The sequence below is a fragment of the Thermobia domestica genome, chromosome 6 (genome assembly GCF_964235325.1).
Source record: "Thermobia domestica chromosome 6, izTheDome1.hap1.1, whole genome shotgun sequence".
NCBI classification, from domain to species: Eukaryota; Metazoa; Arthropoda; class Insecta; order Zygentoma; family Lepismatidae; genus Thermobia; species Thermobia domestica.
The window spans coordinates 180,914,122-180,935,582 of NC_137459.1; the positions used below are offsets into that span (position 1 = coordinate 180,914,122).

Genomic DNA, 21,461 nt, shown 5'->3' on the forward strand with positions numbered 1-21,461 from the left:
TTACTGATATTTGGCAGGGGCATATTTTTAAGGAAACTGAACTAGCGTCAATTTTCGGAGAGGGGATAGGACACTTCTAAATATGACCTATTATCTGGGAACAAATATATAAACGCACACACAAAAGAATCTTAGTCTTAAATGTCGATGGTGATTTCCCCGTTGGAATAGTTAACGATTTACAATATAAACCCTATGTTACGAAGAGAAGAAAACAGGATTGCCCTGTTACCCGTTCAAAACGGGATTTTCCCTAATTATCCTCTGCGTGACACTTGTTTTCATACTATGCTGTACATACTGTACATTTGAGTCTCACTGTATTATGATTATCATCTTCCATAATCGAAATAGAACAGAAACGGGACATTACTTATTTTCACTTTAAATTATTTCGGAATTTGATTTAAATCAACGATATTTATTTAAAAAATCAAGCGATTTAAATCTTGATTTAAATCAATCCACCCTTGTCACAATTGACAATATTTCTTTGTTACACAGTACAAAATTGCAACTGAAATACTATATAGGCCTCCCTAAAATTCTTCGTAACCCACATTTAATTTCACTGAAGTAGGACCCGAAAACCATTGTACGTTTAAGATACAAAACTACCGTGAAGGTATGTTTTCGAACCTGAGACCATCATGTAAAGCAGAATAATTGGGTACGATCGAATTTCGACTATCCAGGTGTCTGTTTCACACTCGCGCGTCATTATCAGCAACCAGACACAATACGCTGTAACAGAAATGGGAAAAATTAATCGATTTTTTCTGATATCATATCTTATGTAGCTGGAATCCTGAGTGAGAAATATTGAGCCGGGAAGTGCTATAATATTAAGTTCAACCGTCACAGGTGTTTAATATGGATTTGGCTTGTCCAAGCATAACAAGAGTAGTGGTAAATCCATGTTGTCTAAATTGTTGTTTGTTGAAGTTTAATATCCCTTTTCAGCACCGTTATAAGACATAGACCTACGTTTAAGATAGCATAAGGACCATCGTAATGTGTACAAATTTATATGCTTTCCCACCAAGAATCGAACCCGGGACCCCGTGCCCGATGGAACCTCCGCTACGCATTAAGCCAGTAGGGAGGTCTAAGATGTTTAATGTCAGAACACCGACATCCAAGATGAAAAGCGTGTGGCTGCTCAGGGAAGGAACTGAGTACTCTAGTGCTTAGTGATCTGCCGCGGTAAGTCACAGAACAGTGGAAAGAAACAGAAGACCTAAGGAAATCACGCACACAGGACTTGTCCACCATAAAGCCCAATTAGCGCGAGCAAACCTGGAACATATAGAAGTTAGGGAATCGTAATTACGAAGGACAAATGTCGGGTAGTGACTGTCATTAATTTTCTGAATATTTCTTGGACAATGGGGAATATATCGTCCCCCTCGATGTTACCTCGAGAGGAAAGAATCGAAATCATCGTTTTGGCTGGAGGACGCAATTAGGAGGTCGCTCATTCAAGACTGGTGCTATTATTGCTGAATTGCATCCTCTGAATCGAAAATGTTTGTTTTTAGTCTCAGCTGCCTCCTCTGAGAGTTGCTCAATAAGCAAAATAACATGTTTTATGATTACTGGGCCATGAATTAAAACTATTTAGGACTGGAGTCATCGGGTACCAACTATATAGTTTCACATAAAGTTCAGCAGTGGCAGTAGCGAAGTACTGAAATTTCTCCACGTCTATTTCGTGGAGACTAGAAATTGCCTCCAGAATAATCTTTAATTTTTTTCTATCAAGTTCAAATCTACACTAGTTATTTGGGCAGCAGCTTCGTGGTCAGCAAAAATCTCCTTGAAGTGTTCTCATGATCGTACTGCCATGGACTTGCTTACGGACGTGCACTAACAAACCCATCTCTTCTCTGAAACTAGTTTGAATTTCTTTTCTTCGTCTCTTTAACTATGGTTTTCTCTTCTTCTGATTTAGCTTGCTATTGTTCAAAGAAACTTTGTAGGCTAAGTGTAATATTGATTCGAAAAACCTGATCCTTGTATGAAGGACAGACAATCCAAACAATGATAGACAACAAATTTCATGCGTCATAATTCATGATGCAGTTTATGAACTTCAAAATTTTCAGTACATGTCATTTATTATAGAATTAATTGCATGAAACCCTACTTGAAAAATTAATTCTACTTTTCTGTATAAATTCAATCAACTAAAGATTAAACTCATAGGTTTATGTCAGGAAACTGCTGTAAGGCCTTCTGAACTCACGTAAAAACCAAACTAGATATAATTTATATATATATGTATTAATGGGACAATTTCGGGCAACATTTTATTCTTGGACTAAGTTAACAAATGACTGAACTTTCAAATGCAAAAGGAATCATTGATCAACTAGACTCAGAACAGAAACAAAAACACTTCCTAACTTGTAAACTTTATATATTTTTCTTGCAAAAAGCTCGTGACATTTCATTACATATTTAACCACCAAGACTTAGAGGTAAAATGTTTACATATCATGAAATTAGAACCTCTATCTATACCCTTTAGAACAATATAATTTTTGTTGATAATGACTAATGCAATTACTAAAATTAATACCTCAAAAACTGTACTCGCGGAATCACTAATTTAAAATCTTTGGCCAGAAAAATTGAGTGGCTTCAGCAATTATTATTTACGTTAATTTTATATTTTAATAATTGAATTTATATTTACAAGATCCGTCAGTTATCGAAAAACAAGAAATAAACTTTATTTCATATATTTTTCAAATTTTATTTTTTCGATTTTTGTCCACGTTTTAAGGTAAAAAATACTCTACTGTGCAGCGGGAGCTCATGTAATTCGGATGCCACGTTAATTAAAAGGTAGGTCCCGTCTCATGTAGCCTCACTGCTGAAAGGGACGCTAAAATAAAGTCAACTGAATATCTATGGTCAGTTCTAGAGCTCAAATCTGAAGCAAATATCCTCCTTCATCCTTGCTAACTGAACTGAGTGCTGCACTGGATGGGAAATTGTATAATATTCCTCTGGAGACTATTCGTGATTTATGTCTCCATTCTATGACGAATTACAGCTGTTTTGCAGGCGAACGGTGGTCCCACGCCGTACTAACACAGTTAGTCGCATTTCTTCAAGTGTTTTCAATTGCATTTCTCCAAGTGTTTTCAATATTTTCATAACATCTGTATGTGAGTAGATATAATACATAGAGTTTACATTTTGTTGTTAAACAACAATTACATACAGGGATATCAATCGTTTTTCCCGCTCGGGAATATGTAACGCATTCAGAAACTTAACGCTTTCTTCACTGGTTTCAAGTTCCACACTCATCTCCATTTTCGACTTAGATGAGGTTTCAAATCAAATATTTCAAGTCTATTTTGTTTCATTTTCAGTAAGTGAATCTGTCAGCCATAAAATTGCAATATTACCATTAATTTGTAGATTTTCCAGATCTTAAGAATATTTCCTAATATTCCTTGTGTCTCGTGTTTGGAAACTTCAATGATCAATATTAATGATAGTTAATTAAATGTTGTCCAAACACTATAAACGAATCACTTCTACTTCAAACATGTTTCTGTCACACTAAAACTAAGCATTTCCTTCTGAAGATACGTTTGAATGTCTTGTTAAAGACAAAATACAATTGCTAACTTACACAAGGTCCCAGCACAACCACACAGTGGAAAAGTGGCCCCAGCCCAGTTTTCTTACTACGTGATACCTATTATGGAAAAGATCACCGATCTTGACAGGATGATAGCCACCTGTAAAACAATTTAAATGTGAGTTATTTTTGTTAATTAACATTCTATAACTTGAACAGAAATACATAATAACTTCTATACTAAATAAACAGGAGTACGTGCATATAACTATATTGGCTCCTGCTGGTTCCTGAGTCCAATTTACATAAAATAAATGTAATAGACGCATTTTGAAACAACTTCTAGTATTACATGATAGTGTTATTCTATTGGCAATTGGCATACTACTTTTATCTTAAATAATTAAAGTAATTAATAATAACTATATGCTAGGAAAGTTACTATAGCACATTTAAAATATGAATAGCATTGTTCGAGAGAACTTAGCCACCCAACTTTCTTTGAAAAGCTTGGTATTGTTGTATATGAAACTAAATCAACCAAATGTGAATTATCTTGATGTGATCCTTATTTCAAGCCAAAGTGTCAGTTTTTTTTTTTTATGATATTTCGAAGAATGTGATTTTTTGAAAAAAGTTGGTGACTATTAAAAGAAATACTGTAAATGCATACCCTAAATTATTCACTGAAAACAAAAGTACGAACAATCCCTACCAAGAAACACAATTAACGATTATTACTTAATAAAGTGTGCTAAAGGACACATTTTCCACAGATAAATTTAGTTTCCCGTTGTTCATTAAAATAACAAGAGAATTTTCTCTTTTCTTCCTCTATGTGGTTCTTCTAGCTGATTTTTTTTTTCTCCCCCATCCTTTAATCTGAGTGGCATTCTGGTCATTGACCTCTGAGTACAACAGTATTGTCTATTGTGGGAATGGCTGCTTTTCGAGTTACCGTTGCTTGCTTAAGTACACATTTCTCGTACAAAACAAACACGAAAGTTAGTGTTACTTACTCAGTATATATGTAAGAAGTATACGATTCACTTATGTGGACAACATATACAGGTAATTTTAGTATTTGAAATTCAGAAACGATTTTGTTACCATGTGGCTAAGTTCCAAATACGCAGGTGGCCAACTTACAGAGATGGCTATGTTAAGAGGGCCTACTGTATCTGTATATCCACATGTATGTGCGAGAAAGAAACATCACATAAAACTTTAAAAAGTAGCTTCTTTTAAAAATTTCATTAACATATATTCTAGTTATCTCATATCTTCCGATTGTCAAGAATAACTTATGCAGTCATTTCACTTGAACCTGAATTTAAAAAAAAAAAAAAAAATACTTCAAGCATACTGTGCTTTGGCTTAGGTGATCTATTTGCTAATATAGCTGTATTCGACCAATACCTATCTATGTATGTTAGAAAATAGGAAATAATTCAAACGGTAATTAAACTGTTAAAATAATTGTTAAGTGATATGAAGTTTACTATCCTTTTCAGCAGCAAGGTTGGGACTGACGCAAACCTTATTAACATAGGATCCCAACTACAGGTATTCCCAATGTGAATCAATTCGAGTCTCCAGAATCAAAACAACGGTAAACGTTTAGCTACACGGAAGCTGAAATCATAACTGTGAACTGTGACTAAGATAGAAAAACACGGTCAACTAGTGAGTAACAAACCGAATACCATTCTCTTATTTGCCTAATGAGACCTAAATGGACAGAAAAGTCTGAGAGGAGCATAAAGTTTATCAATGATCTAAACATGAACAAAGAGGCGGCTATGAGATTCTGAAAATGTCTCAAACTCTGTCAAAAATGTTCAAATACCATCATCTTGTCAGCAGGAAAGCACTTCTGATTCAAATATTTAGAACAGTCGTTATAAACAAAATAACTTCTAGCAATATTTTAGACATTCAGTAGTATGGGGTGTAGAAATCACCTACACACAATGGCTCAAAGAATTCGATACACTTCATCCTGATAAATTTATAAATTATTTTACAATATTACTTAACACTACTACTTAGCAGTAAGGTTTAGTTACACTATTCTGAAATAAAATAGTACATACATTTATGTATTTTGGTAATTGAAAAAATTCTGTCAATTTGAAAAGCCTCCGAGAAAGTATGAAAAACTGTTTTTGCTGTAAGTTGGTACCAACGTATCTAACTGTTATGTAAAGTTTTAGTACGATCTGAAGATCACTTGTTATAGTTGCTGGTTCGGTTAGTCTATCTCAAAGTGTGTTCTGCGATTGACGAAAACATTGAAGAGAGTTCAGGTTCTGGATATGTGTCACACATCCAGTCGCACCATTTTAGTTGATGTTTCGGGCATGACAGTTAGTTCTGAAGGGCTGAATCTCCTTCAAAAAGAGCACCACAAATAGATTGCTGATGACATGTTTGAAAGAGATCATATGGTCCCGCATTCATGAAAGGTATCATAACAGGTGAAAAAATATTGGGTTATGAGTAACATGCAAACCAACAAACAAGCTTCGGAATGGACCGTCAATCACGAGAGACAAAAAAAAGTAAAAGCCGCTCGCAAATCCAAGTTATGTCGATTTTCTACCTATCTTTCTTTCTTCGTTGACTATCGTGGTGGTGTCCACTCGAAATTACTTCCTAATAAGCAGTCAACTAGCAATATTATCTGAGTGTTATGAGGCGTCTGGAAATATTCTCCGGAAATGGCCAGACTTGTGTAAGGACAATTCTTGGATTTTGAATAACGATAACCCTTGTACGTAAATTGCTTAATAATAATAATAATAATAATAATAATAATAATAATAATAATAATAATAAATCGACCAAGCAACATATTCGACAAATATGGCCCAAGTGACTCTTTCTTCTTTTTCAAACTCAATTATTACTACGTGCAAGACGTTTTAACTTCATTAAAGCCATAAAAAATAACTCGCAGAACGTGCTGAAGACCATACAGGAAAGTACGTATAGAAAGTATTTCGGCGACTGGATTATTTTGCGTAAGTGGATCGCATCAAATGGGGCCTATTTTGAAGGCGACAAAATAAATTTGGATGGTTGAAACAACATATTGTCTCTTAATAAACAACTAACCGTATTTTCTTGACAGAATTTATACTGAAATTAAGGTGCCCCATATAAAAGTGCCCTTGCCTGATGATACCAGACTCGAGCAAATCATTGCCTGATTATCTGACGTTAATTCTCGGCGTTAACGGAGTCCATTTTCAGAATATCTTCTGCGGGTAAGCTAGTGTTCACATTTTCCTACTCTTTCGACCGAGATCAGGTATTACCACGTCACGCTACTTTTGCGTGGGCCACCTTGTATTTTGACAGCAATTAAGATTTTTCTCATCCTCCGATTCATATGTTAAACAGAAGAAAGTTAGGCACATAAATATTACATATTTTTTTTTTTTACTCAATTAAGGCACCACACGAAAAAAAATAATTGAATGCCAGCTGAACACCTATATACATCCAAATTATAAAAGAAAAGACTTTCTCAAAACAGGAAATATTATATATATATATATTATATCTATATATATATATATATATATATATATATATATATATAGATAAATTTATGTATATATATATATATATATATATATATATATATATATATATATATATAGATAGATAGATAGATAGATAGATAGATAAATTTATGTATATATATATATATATATATATATATATATATAAATTTATCTACATGTACAATTAGTATTTACATAATATTTTGAATAGATAGAAAGACTTGTAAGAGCGCCGTTGTTGTTTCTAAAGTAATGCATCATCTTATCGTTTTGTACTCTTACTCATAAGAAAGATTCATTTTTTCTTCGAAGTCTCCCTTACAGGTTTGCCTTAAAAACTGTGAATATGTACAGGATTGTAAAAAGTGGATGGTTGATGTTCTTGTACAAGTTCTTAATTAGAGTAAAATTACATAAAATATAGCAAAACTTACATGTATGACGAAAATTGTTTACTTCGGAGACTAATGATGGTAACTTACAAATAAAATAAATGCAATATCAATTATTAAGTTGCGTTCCTACATTATTACAGGCAATTCCTTCTCACTATACTGCTATCCGTATTTTTCATGCTATGCTTATTAAATAAGCAGGAACTACAGAAATCTTTCAAATTGGAAAAGTAAAATTTCATCAGTATTGCGCTGAAAATAAGATATCTTATTTATTACTGTATCATACATAAAAATACTTATCAATTTAATGTAAACACCTGGAAAAGTGCAACTTACCTGATTAATAGGGCATTAGATCACCTTTTGCCCTCATAGCAGCTTTGAAACAAAGTGGATTAGAGTCACAGAGGTCATGAATGGTAACTACTGGAATATTACATTTTGCTTATGGACAGTGACGTGGCGTGACACTTTGACGATTGTTACCGGTTGCTAATACTACAAGTAATTCTTGTTTCTCAATAACAGAAAATCTAGTACTCACTTTTTCTTTCAGAGTATCAACATTTCAAACTATAGGCATTGGCAAAGTGGTCAAATCCTACTTCATTTACTCTTGACCTTTCTGAACAACTGTGCCTCTTCAGGTTCTTTCATTTTTTTACTAAATATTATTGAAACTGTCTCTCAATGATCTTAGATATTCTTCAAACTCATCTGTTTTCTTTCTGCAGTAACCTACATCATGAACTTTCTTTTGTAAGATATTGAACAAGATTTCTTATCTTGATGCTACAACAGGAAAAAGTTCAAGTAAAAAAATGAAGTCAAAACTTTGAAATGTTTGATAGAATAGAATTTTGCTACACAAACTCTGGTTTGAGAATCCTATTCGTCCGTTTTATCCATCATGGATTTAAAGACTCCTAACAGTTCATCTTTAAAGACATACAGCACATCATTTACCCTACTTCTATAGTTCCATACCCTGTGTTTGAGACTGTTGGGATACTTTTGTTGACTAAATAATCCAGAGCTGAAGACTTCAAGGAAGAAGAAGCAAGTCCCAACACAATTAAAAAAAAAAAAAAAAAAAAACTTATACCCTTTTCCAGTAGCGTAACTTGAAGCTTCAGTGCTCCCGCAACCTTTAGTTATGCGCCCCCTAGTTTCGATATATTTTGCGACCCTGGAGCTCGTGCACCCCCTCCGCCACGAGCGTTGCGGGGGTGCTATTTACGCCTGTGCCCTTTTGTATAATCAACGGACTTTTCTAAAACTAAATTAAGTGTATGGACATAAGAATGAAAATATAATTAACAAGAGGCTGCAGTTCTCTACCTCACCAACCATAACTGGAGTTTCATCGTATGTTTGAGCAACAAGTTTTCCGTATTGAAAATTAGTTAGACAGTCAAACTGCGGCACGATGAAGACGATTGCACAGTTCTTTTTCAACACATCAAACTGCATCAAAGTCCAAATTCAACTAATAGGCAACGGCTAGAGTTGGAAATTTGTTGCATCGAAAGTTTTCTATAGTAAATTAAAAATAAAATATTTTCAACTTAATTAGGATAAATCCTAAATAATAATAATTTCTCGAATTGGAAGGAGCGCAGGCAACATCTCTGCTTCGCTCTAATTATCATTGCTATTTCCCCTTGCTCTTTAAACAGTTCCCATATAGCACAATGTGTTTCATCGATATGCATTTCTATATATTTAATGACACTTCAGGGACTGACAATATCTTTGCTCCTTCAGGCATGAGATAACCATCTAAATTTATATATACCGTTTAAACAAAAATAAAATCTCATTTTTTTTTAAATAATGCCCGTAAGCTCAAATTAACATTCAATGAGAAACTTTATTTTGAACCAAAGTAAACCTATATTAAATTTTTGTTAGAATATCCTATGGAATATATTCTTCTTGTTCACTGTTGCTGTATTATTCAAATTTAAAGATAACGTATTAAGATACAAAAGTCGTGTAAAAATGATAGATTAACATATAAATAATTCACTGGAACATCAGTCTCACAGTAGCATGTGTTAAATGCTATTAGTATGAAAAACCTGCTACTTATATTTGTCCGAAATTGTATGCTGTTAAGACAATGAAATAACCTTATGAACACTGAAATTACAGCGAAGTTTCTATCCTTAGAATGGGGAAGCAAACGAAACAATATAGTAGAGTTACCGCCCGCTCGATCCTCTACAGCGAGAGGAGAGCGAATAGACTCCTAAGCGGGCGGTGAGGAGAATATACATGTCGATGATATTCTAGATTATCCTTGTTTTGACAGGGAATGTTCCTATTTTTTCCTGTTCCACTCAGCCGAACGGTAACATAAGGGCTATTCCGAAAGTCCAAATACGAGCGCGCAGGATGCTTGTGGCTGGCACACTGAAAGGTGCTGCTGGAGTGAATGACCGCTATCGGGGTTCGCGTTACCTCTGAAATCTGCGGTATCAACAACAGTATGCTCCTATTTGGTGTTCGTATGTTGCATTCGTTCACAATGTAAATGAAGCATAGGCCATCCAAACTTAAAAAAAAAAAAAAAAAAAAAAGGAAAATGTAAATATCTTCCCATGCCGATAATGAAATTTGAAGATATATGAAAACAACAAAAAACTGTAATATTTTTACCGTTACCGCCGGTAACAGCGGTAATACGCACTACACGTCCCTGCTTATGGAGCATTAATCAGTTACGTGAGACAGGATAGGGACGGAAATCTGAGCCTGATTCGTGTCTCCAAAATGGATCACAGACGTTCAATTACTTTAAAATCCGGGAATTGGGCGAGCCAGGATTTTGTTCAACTGCATCCTGATGTTCATCAACCCATGCCAGAACAGCTCCAGCTGTGCGAATGGGCACATTATCATTCTGGAATATGGAGTCATTGCGCGGAAACATCTAGACCGCTGAATGCACACAATCCTCTAAAATGGGACATAATAACTGGCAGTGATCCGATCAGTAAGCGTCAGCACAAGATCCACTGAAAAACAGAGTACTGGGGGTCCACGTTTTACGGTTGGACGAAGATACTGTTGATCACACGGTTCTTTCGGCGTCCGCCACACACAAACACACCCTTAGTAAGAAAGAAGGTGAACGATGACTCCTTCGACTATATTATAAGTTTCCAGTCATCGGCAGTAAAAGGTGCATGTTTGCGGAACCATTGGCATCGTGCTAAAGCGTTATGATTTCTTATTAGCGATTTCTTCCATGCAGCCTGACTCGTATGTCCATATCATGTAACTTGCGATGAAATATGATTGTCGACATAGGCTGAGGGAGGTGATGCTTGAGTTCATCTGCTCATTTGCATCAGAGCCGCATGGCGATTCTGAGTGACAATCCGTTTTAATGCTCGGCGGAACCTGTCAGGGAAGTTTTCTACCAACCACTGATCTTATTAGCCGATGTAGTTTTGCCATGAGTTTTGTGGGCCATCATCAGATTGGACAGTGTCTCTCGCCACATACCTAATTCACTTACCATTTTCGTCACGCTCGCACCAAATAGAGTTCCAACAATTAGTCTTCTTTGGAAATCACAGAGGTTATCCATTTTACATTGTTACCGTCTGTTCGATTCACTTAATACTGCATTTGTACTGTTCTTCATGTAGCACGGAGTTTGCCCCAACAAACCATCATCGACAGCTCAGCGGATGGTCGCCGCCTGACTGTTGGCAACCCAGATATCTGACGTGTTTCCATTCAATTGATACTATTATATATATACTAATGGGATAAAAATACAATACAGAGCAGAGGTAGCAGTCCCTAATGAGTCAAACAGAGGGTTTAAGATACAAGATGAAATCATTACACTTAATGCTCTGTGTAACAGCGCCGCGAAAACTTTAGTAGTAGTTCAAAAGTCAGTCGCGCGTATATCCACCATCGACACAACAAGATATACAGAGCATGAAACCTTTCGACGTACTCTCGGAATATAGTATACCATGTGTCTGTAACACCTTGTCAAATTTCATCAACTCTAGGAAGGTATCTGGAGTGAGAAGTTTTGTGTTTCTGTGGACATGTTCAATCGGTAGGAAATCAGGTAAACGAGCCGGCTAAATAACTAGTAGAACATAGGGTACATCCATGAAGCGCAGAACGCTGCATACAGATGTGATTGCGTGTTATCCTGTTGGAAAGGGTTAAATGCTAATCTGCACTAAAGAAATTACATTTTGGGTAGCATCTCATCATGTACAGCTGGCTGGCCAAACACCCGTCAATACGTATTAAACGAAAGCGAGCACAGACGGCGTCCCACGACACAATGCAAGGTATCGAGCCGCTCTAACAATACAGAAATACTGACAGTTTTTCAATTCGTTTGGGAAAATGAGAATGTGTCATTCGGCTCTCCATACGCAGCGTTCCCGGCACCATTGTAGCACGCTTTTATGTTATGCAGTAAAAGAGAGTTGCAACAATAGGCATCATACAAATATGGCCTACGCTGGAGACGACGTTGAACTGTTCGTCGCAACATTGGTCGCTGCGAAAAAATCCCGAATTCTTATGCGGGTATTCGGAACGTGAATCTCCAGCATAGTCAGCATAGTCATGCAAACTGTCCTCTCGGTTCGTGGTAGGACGTGGAATCCGGCTCCAGCATGTTGTCTTTCTGGTGCCTCTTATTCCATATTAGCATCACAGCGGCTACTTTCTGTGCAACACGGACATCAGTATCACGGAAGGATAATCCACAGTTGCGATATGCCACAAATTCTTTCGTAATCAAAGGAGAGAATTTCCCGTATTTGACGACAAAGCATCGTACGACCATCCAGATAGTCTATTGTTGTCACTACTGACACGGCCACTACTGAACTATGGCTCTCTGGCCTGCCTTCGATTGTTGTTTCTAAGGAGCGTGTAGAAGCACGTGATGCGCCGTGGAGATACATTAGTAATCATTTTATCCTACTTCACTCTGTCTACATCCACGGATGTGGGATCAACTTGATAACTTCTTTATGCTGTATTTTAAATTTCCAGTAGTATTATATATTCTTGCCTACATAACTCTCTCTCTTTCTACAATTTACTTTGCCAGTAATTTCATAATGAGTGAACAGATTGAATAATTTACTGTAATTTTCCTTAAAATAACATTTCTATATGTTGCAGAATGTTGACCTCAAATCGGTGTAAGAAGTTTTATACAGAAGGTATACACAGAGACCATAAATCAAGGTTTATTGAGGAATTAGAAAAACAAAATCTACGCTTATTGGACAGGAGAGATACTTTCATGTATAGGTGGACTCGTATCAAAGAAAGATAAACTCATTCCCTTATTATCACACTCGTAATATGAAAATATACCGGTACCTATGATTGTCAGTGTATGATCAGGTTTCGTCGAAACGTTCTGCTGTTCTTCAGAAACGTGTTAATTTTAATATGCATCAAAAAGCTTCAAACTAATTACGCGCACTTTTAGGAAATGCATTACAATATTTATACGGGGGTGTCCCGAAAGTAAGTTTATAACACATACTTATCAATAATCATATAGTATGTTGTATATAAACCAATGCACATTGTGTGCTACAGTCATCACTGTTTTCTAACATGGTCACCAATACAACTGAGATATTTGTCTAACTGTGAGACGAACTTGTCAATGACATTACTAAAATATGGGGTCCTGACTCTCGAACCAGAGTTGCACTACTGTTTTGATATCTTCGTCTCTGCATTGTAAATTTATTTTTTTAGAAGCTTTCGTATGACTGATATTAGACAACATGTAACAATATCAAAATGTTTATCTTGTTTCAGATGGCAACGTCATAGCGGTTAAACGTTGAGTCGACTAGAGTAATATTTCAAGCAGGGAGTGTATGATATCATTCGATTTCTCAATGCAAAGAACGTGTCAGCTGCGGATATTCATCGTCAGTTGCTGGACTTCTTTGAGAAAATCGTGTTGAGTCAGTATGTGCCAAAATTGTGCAGCCAATTTCGAACCGGGGGGGTGACAATAGTGAACTGTAAGCGGAGTGGCAGACTTACAGCAGTTGGCACGGCAGGCAACAAAACACACGTGGAGCAAGTAATTCTGGAGAATCTCTATCGCACGATTTCGGTTTTGTAACATGGTCAAGTTTGCTGCGTTATAGAATAATTTCACACAGTGAAACCTTTTTGAAGGCCACAAAGCAAAGAAAATAGCTTGTACCCTATTATTCTTGCAGAAATATGCCGTTGACAGCTAAGATTTTTTGAGTGTACTGTCACTAATGATGAGACCAGAGTTCATCACCATACTACATGAACGCAAAAGGCAAGCATGGAGTGAAGCACGAAGGTACTCCATGCAAGAAGAAATTCAAGGTTGAGAAGTCTGGTGTTACTGATCGATTTCTTGGAGAGGAGAGCAACAATTAATGCAGCTAAGGTGCAACATTGGAACGTTTGTGTGCTGTCAGGCCGGAAACGTTCTGGATTGTTGTCAAAGGATGTGCTATTCATGCACGATAATGATCTGCCACACACTGCTACGGGCACTCAAGCACTGTTGGGCCAGACTCGTTCAGTGTGTGTGGAACATCCATTATACAGCCCTAATCTAGCACTCACTGGTTATTATCTCTTCCCAGCCTAGAAAGAAAATCTTGGTAGACTGATTCCAACGAATGTCAAATCAGTGGTGCAACGCTGACTCAACAGTCAGGACCACGCACTTAACGAAAGCGACATCAACAAACTGGCCTCACGGTTAAACAAATGCCTCCATCGTCTTGGCGACGATAAAGTGGTGATGTAAAACACAACCTACATCGGATTATATAGAAAATAGAAATACGATTATTGGCAAAAAGAAAAAAAACATGCCTTGTAAACTTATTTTTAGGATGCCCCTCGTAGGGTGGACCATCTATCTATATGGCACTCTTAACTTTTAAACTATTCGACAATATACGCTGAAATTTCGCATCATGAAAATACCGGCAGGGAGACATTGTTTGGCAGACCCTGCGATACCATCAGTTTAACAGTGTGGCCAACCAAGCATACTATTTTTTTCAAAAAGCATTGTATTAGGTTATTACATATTACAGATTTAAATGTTAAACTAAATTTCAACAGTATTAATTTGTTACTCAGTGTTGCAAACTAAGGATAATGCAGTGTCACAAATATCCACCTTTTGCTGAACTCTACAACAGTAATAACGCAACTGAGACGAACTGGGCAATGTACACTCATGTCTTGTCCAAAACGATTATAGCATATCTATAACTCTCTTATTGTAAGAATATAATTTGATAATGATTTTGCAGGGTACTTTTAATACTACTACTATGTGCATAATCGGGAAATGTATATTTGTGGTAAATTTCATAGGAAAAGAATTATAAATAGGAAAATTAGAATGAGTAAAACAAAATGTTGATAAATGGACACGAAAGTTATATTTTCGTTTTATTGTTCTTATTTACTGCTCTTTTGACGTGAAATTTGCTACATACATGTCTTTGCTGATTATACAGATATTAACATTATAAGAAATACCGGTCGAATTCGTTATCAAATTATATTCCTACAACATATTTATAGATATGCGACAATAATTTTGGACATGAGTGTGTATCCAAAGTATGTTAATGTATAATAGTATAATCATGATAAGACAGATTTGGAATGAACATGATCAAACGTACAGTCCGCAGCAAAAAACCTGCAACATGAGCATGTAAGTTTATTGTGAAATGACGAAGTCTTTTGCTCCAAAATACGTGTGCAGAGTAGGACGCCGAGGTTTCTCCTGGTGTGATTCGTGCCACTGAGACGTTATGTTGATTCCCTGCACTGTTAGGCGTAGTTTCACAATAAACTTACATGCTCATGTTGCAGGTTTTTTGCTGCGGACTGTACAAGGAATTCAAAGTTTGACTTTCCTCAAAGGCTTTTATTTCGGAAAAAAATACATAGATGAGTACTTCATTCAATTGCGTAGACAGTTTTCAATAGATGTAACGATCACAATGCCGTTTAGACCTCTACAGCAACTTGATATCTCAAACTGTTCTGGAGATATGGTAAAAAATGTTAATGTTTGCAACACTGATTTAAATTATGTAATTCCGAGAACTTGTAATTACTCCTACCAAAAACCATTGCATTATTATGGAAATAAAGTAAATCAAAAATTGTTTTAAAATGTTGCCACAAATACGCCATTTTAAGCAATATATATCAAACTTTAGAATTTTTTCTATCTCCTGAATGGTTAGAGATATCAAATTGCAATAAAAGTCATTATCATCTTCATGTCTATTGAAAACTATGTATGTAATTCGATGTAATACCGTCTAAACACCTTTTCGAAATAAAGTCCTTTAAAAAAAATTCAATTCCTTGTAATTTTGCTTTTACTTGTTCGAAGTACGTCTGATGACCGTAGTGATAGACGGTATGGTGCTATGATGTGCATTGTCCGGTCCGTTTCACATACGTTACTACCAGGGGTAAAAGTGCGGGGGAGACACTGTACCCCACATGCAAAAATATGTACGGGGTCCCCCAGTTGCTAAAAAATTACAATGGGCAAAGATAGGCTGGGGGAACGGCGGGACATCATACCGCTACCTACCGTACCCCTACCTTTTCAGATCTACTTTTACCCCTGGTTATGACTGTTGTAGAAGTCTAATATTTAGTTATTTTTCCAAATTCGTAATACTGTAGCGTTCTTAGTTTGCAACGTTTCATAATACATATGGTATTGTATATTTTCCTTTTATATGTCATTTGAAATATGTAGTACCCTGGCGTAATGACATTTGAAAAAATAAAAACTTTATGTTGAGTTGGCAACATTCTAAACCTTTTGGTATCACGGAGTATGCCAAATAATGCCACCCTTCCGATATTTGCATGTACAAAATTTCAGCGATTTTTGTCCATCAAGATAAATGGTCCACTCTGGTCAAATATCTCGGAAGTTATTCAAAATGTTTTCAACAAACAGCGATGAATTAGCAGCAGAGTGTAGATGACACTCATTTAAACACTAGACAAGCACCTCATACAAACTTATTGTACAGTTCATATCTAACATTCCATACCTCGGCAGTAGTCCCGTGGGTCTTCTTGTTCATCATCATCGGACCCAAGGATTTCCTCATCATCATCTTCAACTGTTTCATTTGAAAATGAATTTCGAGGTTCAGACCTGCAAACAGAGAAAAGGATACGGTAAGAAATTGTCACGCAATATACTCACACTTATGCAAGCTAACTTCTGTACGTGTAGATTGTTTAGGCTTATATTTGATGAGAATTTTGCAACTATACTTTCAAAAAAAAAAAAAAAAAAAAAAATCGTAGGTTGCTATCTTTCGTCTTTCAATCTCACGAATTTCGATTTCCTACCAAAGATTTGTTCTGGAGTTATCATGAAGAGTTATTATAACTTTTAAAAAATAATATATTATTTTATTACTTTGTTTTATGTAATAAGTTGACTACCTTCATTCTCCATCATTATTTTTTCCTTTCTAAAAAAAGGTGGCTTCACTTCGAGGTAAATATTGCTTGTCTGAATTTTCCGCCTCCAAATTTAGCAGGGATAACGTGGCTTAGTAGAATTCTCATCTCTAATATGAGGGTTCCTTGCTTCGATCGCAAGTTATGTGAGTTTATGGTGGATAACATCGGGTCGGTGGGCTTTTCTGTTAGTTCTACAGTTTCCTCTCACATTCTCATTCTACCCATATTTTCATAGTCAGCCACCTTCATTAATCAAACGTTTTCTTTAGGCTAAAGAACGAAAGCACAGGCCGTTAAATTAAAGCTTCAACTGCATTCCTTTTTAGCTCAATTACCAAGGATACTAAACCAAATAACTACTAACCACTAAAACCAATAGGCTATAGATGTTCTGAATGGAGTGAATTCTTTAACATGCAACAGTTATGCTACAGTTATGCCCTGTAAGCTAAAGGAGACGGTCGATTAATTAAAGAATTGGTGAAATGAGAAAGTGAGAAGAAATGGAAAAGTGCCCGAAACGCTCACGGACACGACCACATCTCAAAACAAATTCACATGGTTTGGGACCGAACTTAGAGCTCCTGCATTAAAGCTGAGATAAGCCGATACGTCAGTAATGTAAGTCTATAATTTAAATATAAGGTGTTTCAGAACCACATCGAAAATCTTTGGGAGGTGATTCCTGACACTAACAAGGAGAAGGCACACTTTGGTAAGTGAATTTCGGGACCATTTTTTGTGAGGTGGTAGTGCACATTTAAAAAGTTGATATTACAAACTGGGAGAGCGCAATGGCCAAAAATAACGGAGAAAAACCGTCTTCAAAAAGTTTTCTACTCGCCACATATATCGTACGACATGTAAATTTATCAAGTGACGGCGTGGCAGAGTGTAAAAAATCTGCGACTCATATGAAAAGGATCCCGGGTTCGAGTCAAACTTTGTTTTGTTTTTTGCTTCAACCAATAAAGTAGCCATTTGTAACTATAAATAAAATATTAATTCACCATATGTTTACAATGAATAAAACAGTAGAAATTTTCAAATCACTTGTAAAATCTTTCAATGTTCCATGTTAACTGGCAAAAAAATTTAATCTATTCCGTAAATATACTGATATCACGAGTTACATTATGGTTACGACAATAGTTGTGTAATAAATGTTCTCGACGCTTCGTGTTTACATCTGCTGACAGTGTGCGAATTACAAAGGAGTTGAGGGGGAAATCCCCTTTGCTAATACTGGATGTAGCCATAACCAAAGGAGATTTCCTCCTCATTCCCCTTGTAATTCGCACACTGTCAACAGATGTAGACACGAAGCGTCAAGAGCATTCCTTACACAATGACTGCGGTAAGAATATTATTTACGGAATAGGTTAAATTTTGTTCCTAGCTAACATGGAACATTGAAAGATTTTACAACTGAAAAATTCTATTGTTTTAATTCATTTAAACTTAAACATATGGTGAATTAATATATTTTGCTTATAGTTATAACTGGCTACCTTATTGGTTGAAAAAAGTTTGACTCGAGCGGGAATCGAATCCGGGACCCTTTGCGCTTGAGTCTCAGATTCTACTCACTCTGCCATGCCATTGCTTGAATAACTTGCGCGTCGTACGATATATGCGGCGAGTAGAAAACTTTAAGACGGTTTTTCTCCGTTATTTTTGCCCATTGCGCTCCCCCAGTTTGTAATATTAACGCTTTAAATATGCACTACCACCTCGCAAAAAATGGACCCGAAGTTCACTTGCTAAAGTCTGCCTTCTCCTTGTAAGATAAGAGAAAAAGTATAGACCAACCTAGGTGCACAAATGTCTAAAACATTAAAAAATGAACTTTAGCTCCAAAACTATGGGACCTACCATAGTTGGGTCAAGATTTTATTTAGAAACTAGTGTCTTCCCTATCCAAATATCCACGTTTCAGAATCTTAAGGTACTCACGCAACAATTCTTGTACTGGGAGTTTGGCTAAGGAATATACTTTGAAGTACTCACCAACTACCTCTATAAAAATTGTTCCGGAAGTACAGCAGGATTTTGAAACATGGCTATTTAGATAGGACACATACTATTTCCTAAGTGAAGTTTTGACCCGACTACGGTAGGTCCCATAGTTTTGGAGCTACTGACCTTTAAAGTTCTTTTTTTTTTCGTGTTTTCGGCAGCCTATGACTTCGAAAAGGAGCATTTTGTGCACCCAGGTTGGTATACACTTTTTGTCTTATCTTGGTGTCAATAACCACCTCCCAAACGTTGTCGGCGTCGGTTTGGAACATCCTGTAAATTTTCTGTCTCATTTAAAGCGCAGATGCACAGTTCGGAGACTCAACAAGTAACTCCGAATGGAGAAAAAAAAAAAAAAAAACACCATCGAGTTCAATAATCATTTGTCTCCGCTACATTTTTTAGCTATAATTTCGTTGCATTATTAATTCTACAGGTATTTCCACATTAAATATAAAACACTATTAAACATCCATTTTCAAGTAATAAGAAATAATATGTTAATTTTATTTTGTTAAAATTTCGAATATTACACGAATTTACAACTTCTTTAGTTCACTTGGAAAATCACGGGATAAATAGCTGGTAAAGTAGAGTCAGTATTTGTATGTTTTTGAATACATGAATATTAGAACCGTAGTGGAAAAAAAACACATTATTATATGAAACTCTCGTCCCCCTTTCCTCACATAGACGAACCTCCAATTTAACTATCAATGAATTTGGGTAACTTACGGGTTTAAAGTCATATGCTATTATTTTAGTTATAACGCTAGGATAAAATCCTCTGTAGGTAAACTCTGACTTGCTTTGCACTAAGAATGCACTTGAGAGTAATGTTCTGAACAATTAACAACAATGATCGAATTGGTCACAAATTTCATGACCCGTGACCCGGAAGACTCAGACCCATGACCTACAAGATCCGATGATTCGGACAGACCTATGACCAGGAGTGACCCAGTGACCTGAACACTAAACGTCGTCATACCCATGGGTAGTATGAGTGAGGCTACTAGTGCAATACTAACAAACGTGATTCTCTCCTCTCTCATTGCCTTTTCACTAGATACAATTTTCTTTCTCGCTTGTTTGCGTGAGTGTGTGTCAAACATTGCACTGAAGTAAAACTACGAAGCTTAAAAGTACAAACGTGTCAAAATTACAGAAAAGAAACGTTCAGAATATAAAATATACCACTGATCCCAAACTGTGTTTTATTAAGTCTTTCTGTCTAGCCTGTGTTCAAAAACCGAAACCTGTGTATTGGGAAACGAAAAAAAAAGAACTGTTTGTGAAAACATGAAATATTAAGACATAGTATTAAGAAATGACACCTAGAACAAACAAATGAATGCTCGAGCTCAAGCAATGAACATCATTAATCAATTATAAAATTCTGCAGTAATGCTGAAGAGGTATTAATTCGGCAGTTTCTGGATCGCCGGGTCCATTAGGGTTACTGAATCTTTCTGATACTCTGGGTTAGTCCGGGTCACGGGTCTGTCTGGGTCTCCGAGTCTGAGAAACGAGACGCAGATCCGGATCACCCGGACAAAAGTAGTTTATCAGTGATGGAATGGGTCACCGGGTCACAAGTCGAAACATATCTGCTGTAAAATGTTTTATTGATGAGGGACTCGTATTTTCAGTCTTTTCGAAGTATAGTCACAAAAAGCTTTAAATCGTGTGTGTGCAATGAATACGCATATATATATATATATATATATATATATATATATATATATATATATATATATATATATTGGAACAATTATCTGCTACCATTTAATTCAAACTAAAATTCATTGCAAAATTATTCCCATTATTTTCGTATCATTTTATCCATTTTCATTACCTCATACGATAGTTGTGAACGACTATATTTACTATGTATCTGTCTGCAGAAAATATTTTATGGAGATTTATGGATAAAACTTCTGCATCATTTAAATATTAATTAGTGCTCTTTGATTACTATTTAATAGCATAATTGCTCACTGTCCTGACAATTTCCACTAACCAACAATTTTTATCACTATTAAATACAAATTACTTAATGTACCTGTCAAAGTTTAAATAATTAACGTGGAATGTAGAATTGCTACATGTTCTTTCAGAATTTCAACTCATGTTACGAATTAAATGATTTTGTAGATATAATTTATTTTAAATATGTAGTTTTACCATTGCATTTATTTTAAAATCACTTTTAAATTAACGGCATTCGCTTTTCTGATTTGTGGAAGTAATAAAGTTACACAGCGTGGTAGTTCAGTCTAATATAAGAATATCTGAACATACCAC

At 35.9% G+C, this 21,461-nt stretch overlaps 2 protein-coding genes across 6 annotated transcripts in view; one reads left to right on the forward strand and one right to left on the reverse strand.

Annotated features, from left to right (window-relative positions):
- LOC145688344 (SRSF protein kinase 3-like) overlaps window positions 1-21,461 on the reverse strand; it is a 354,260-nt gene that overhangs the window by 97,638 nt on the left and 235,161 nt on the right. For all 5 annotated transcript variants that reach the window (XM_081762483.1, XM_081762484.1, XM_081762481.1 and 2 more), the window contains 2 exons: window positions 16,712-16,818; window positions 3,656-3,764 (listed from right to left, as the gene is read on the reverse strand). In XM_081762483.1, coding sequence (XP_081618609.1) covers window positions 3,656-3,764; window positions 16,712-16,818 — 216 coding nt within the window. The remainder of the gene's footprint in view (window positions 1-3,655; window positions 3,765-16,711; window positions 16,819-21,461) is intronic.
- LOC145688345 (uncharacterized) overlaps window positions 1-21,461 on the forward strand; it is a 125,373-nt gene that overhangs the window by 82,586 nt on the left and 21,326 nt on the right. The window lies entirely within an intron of this gene.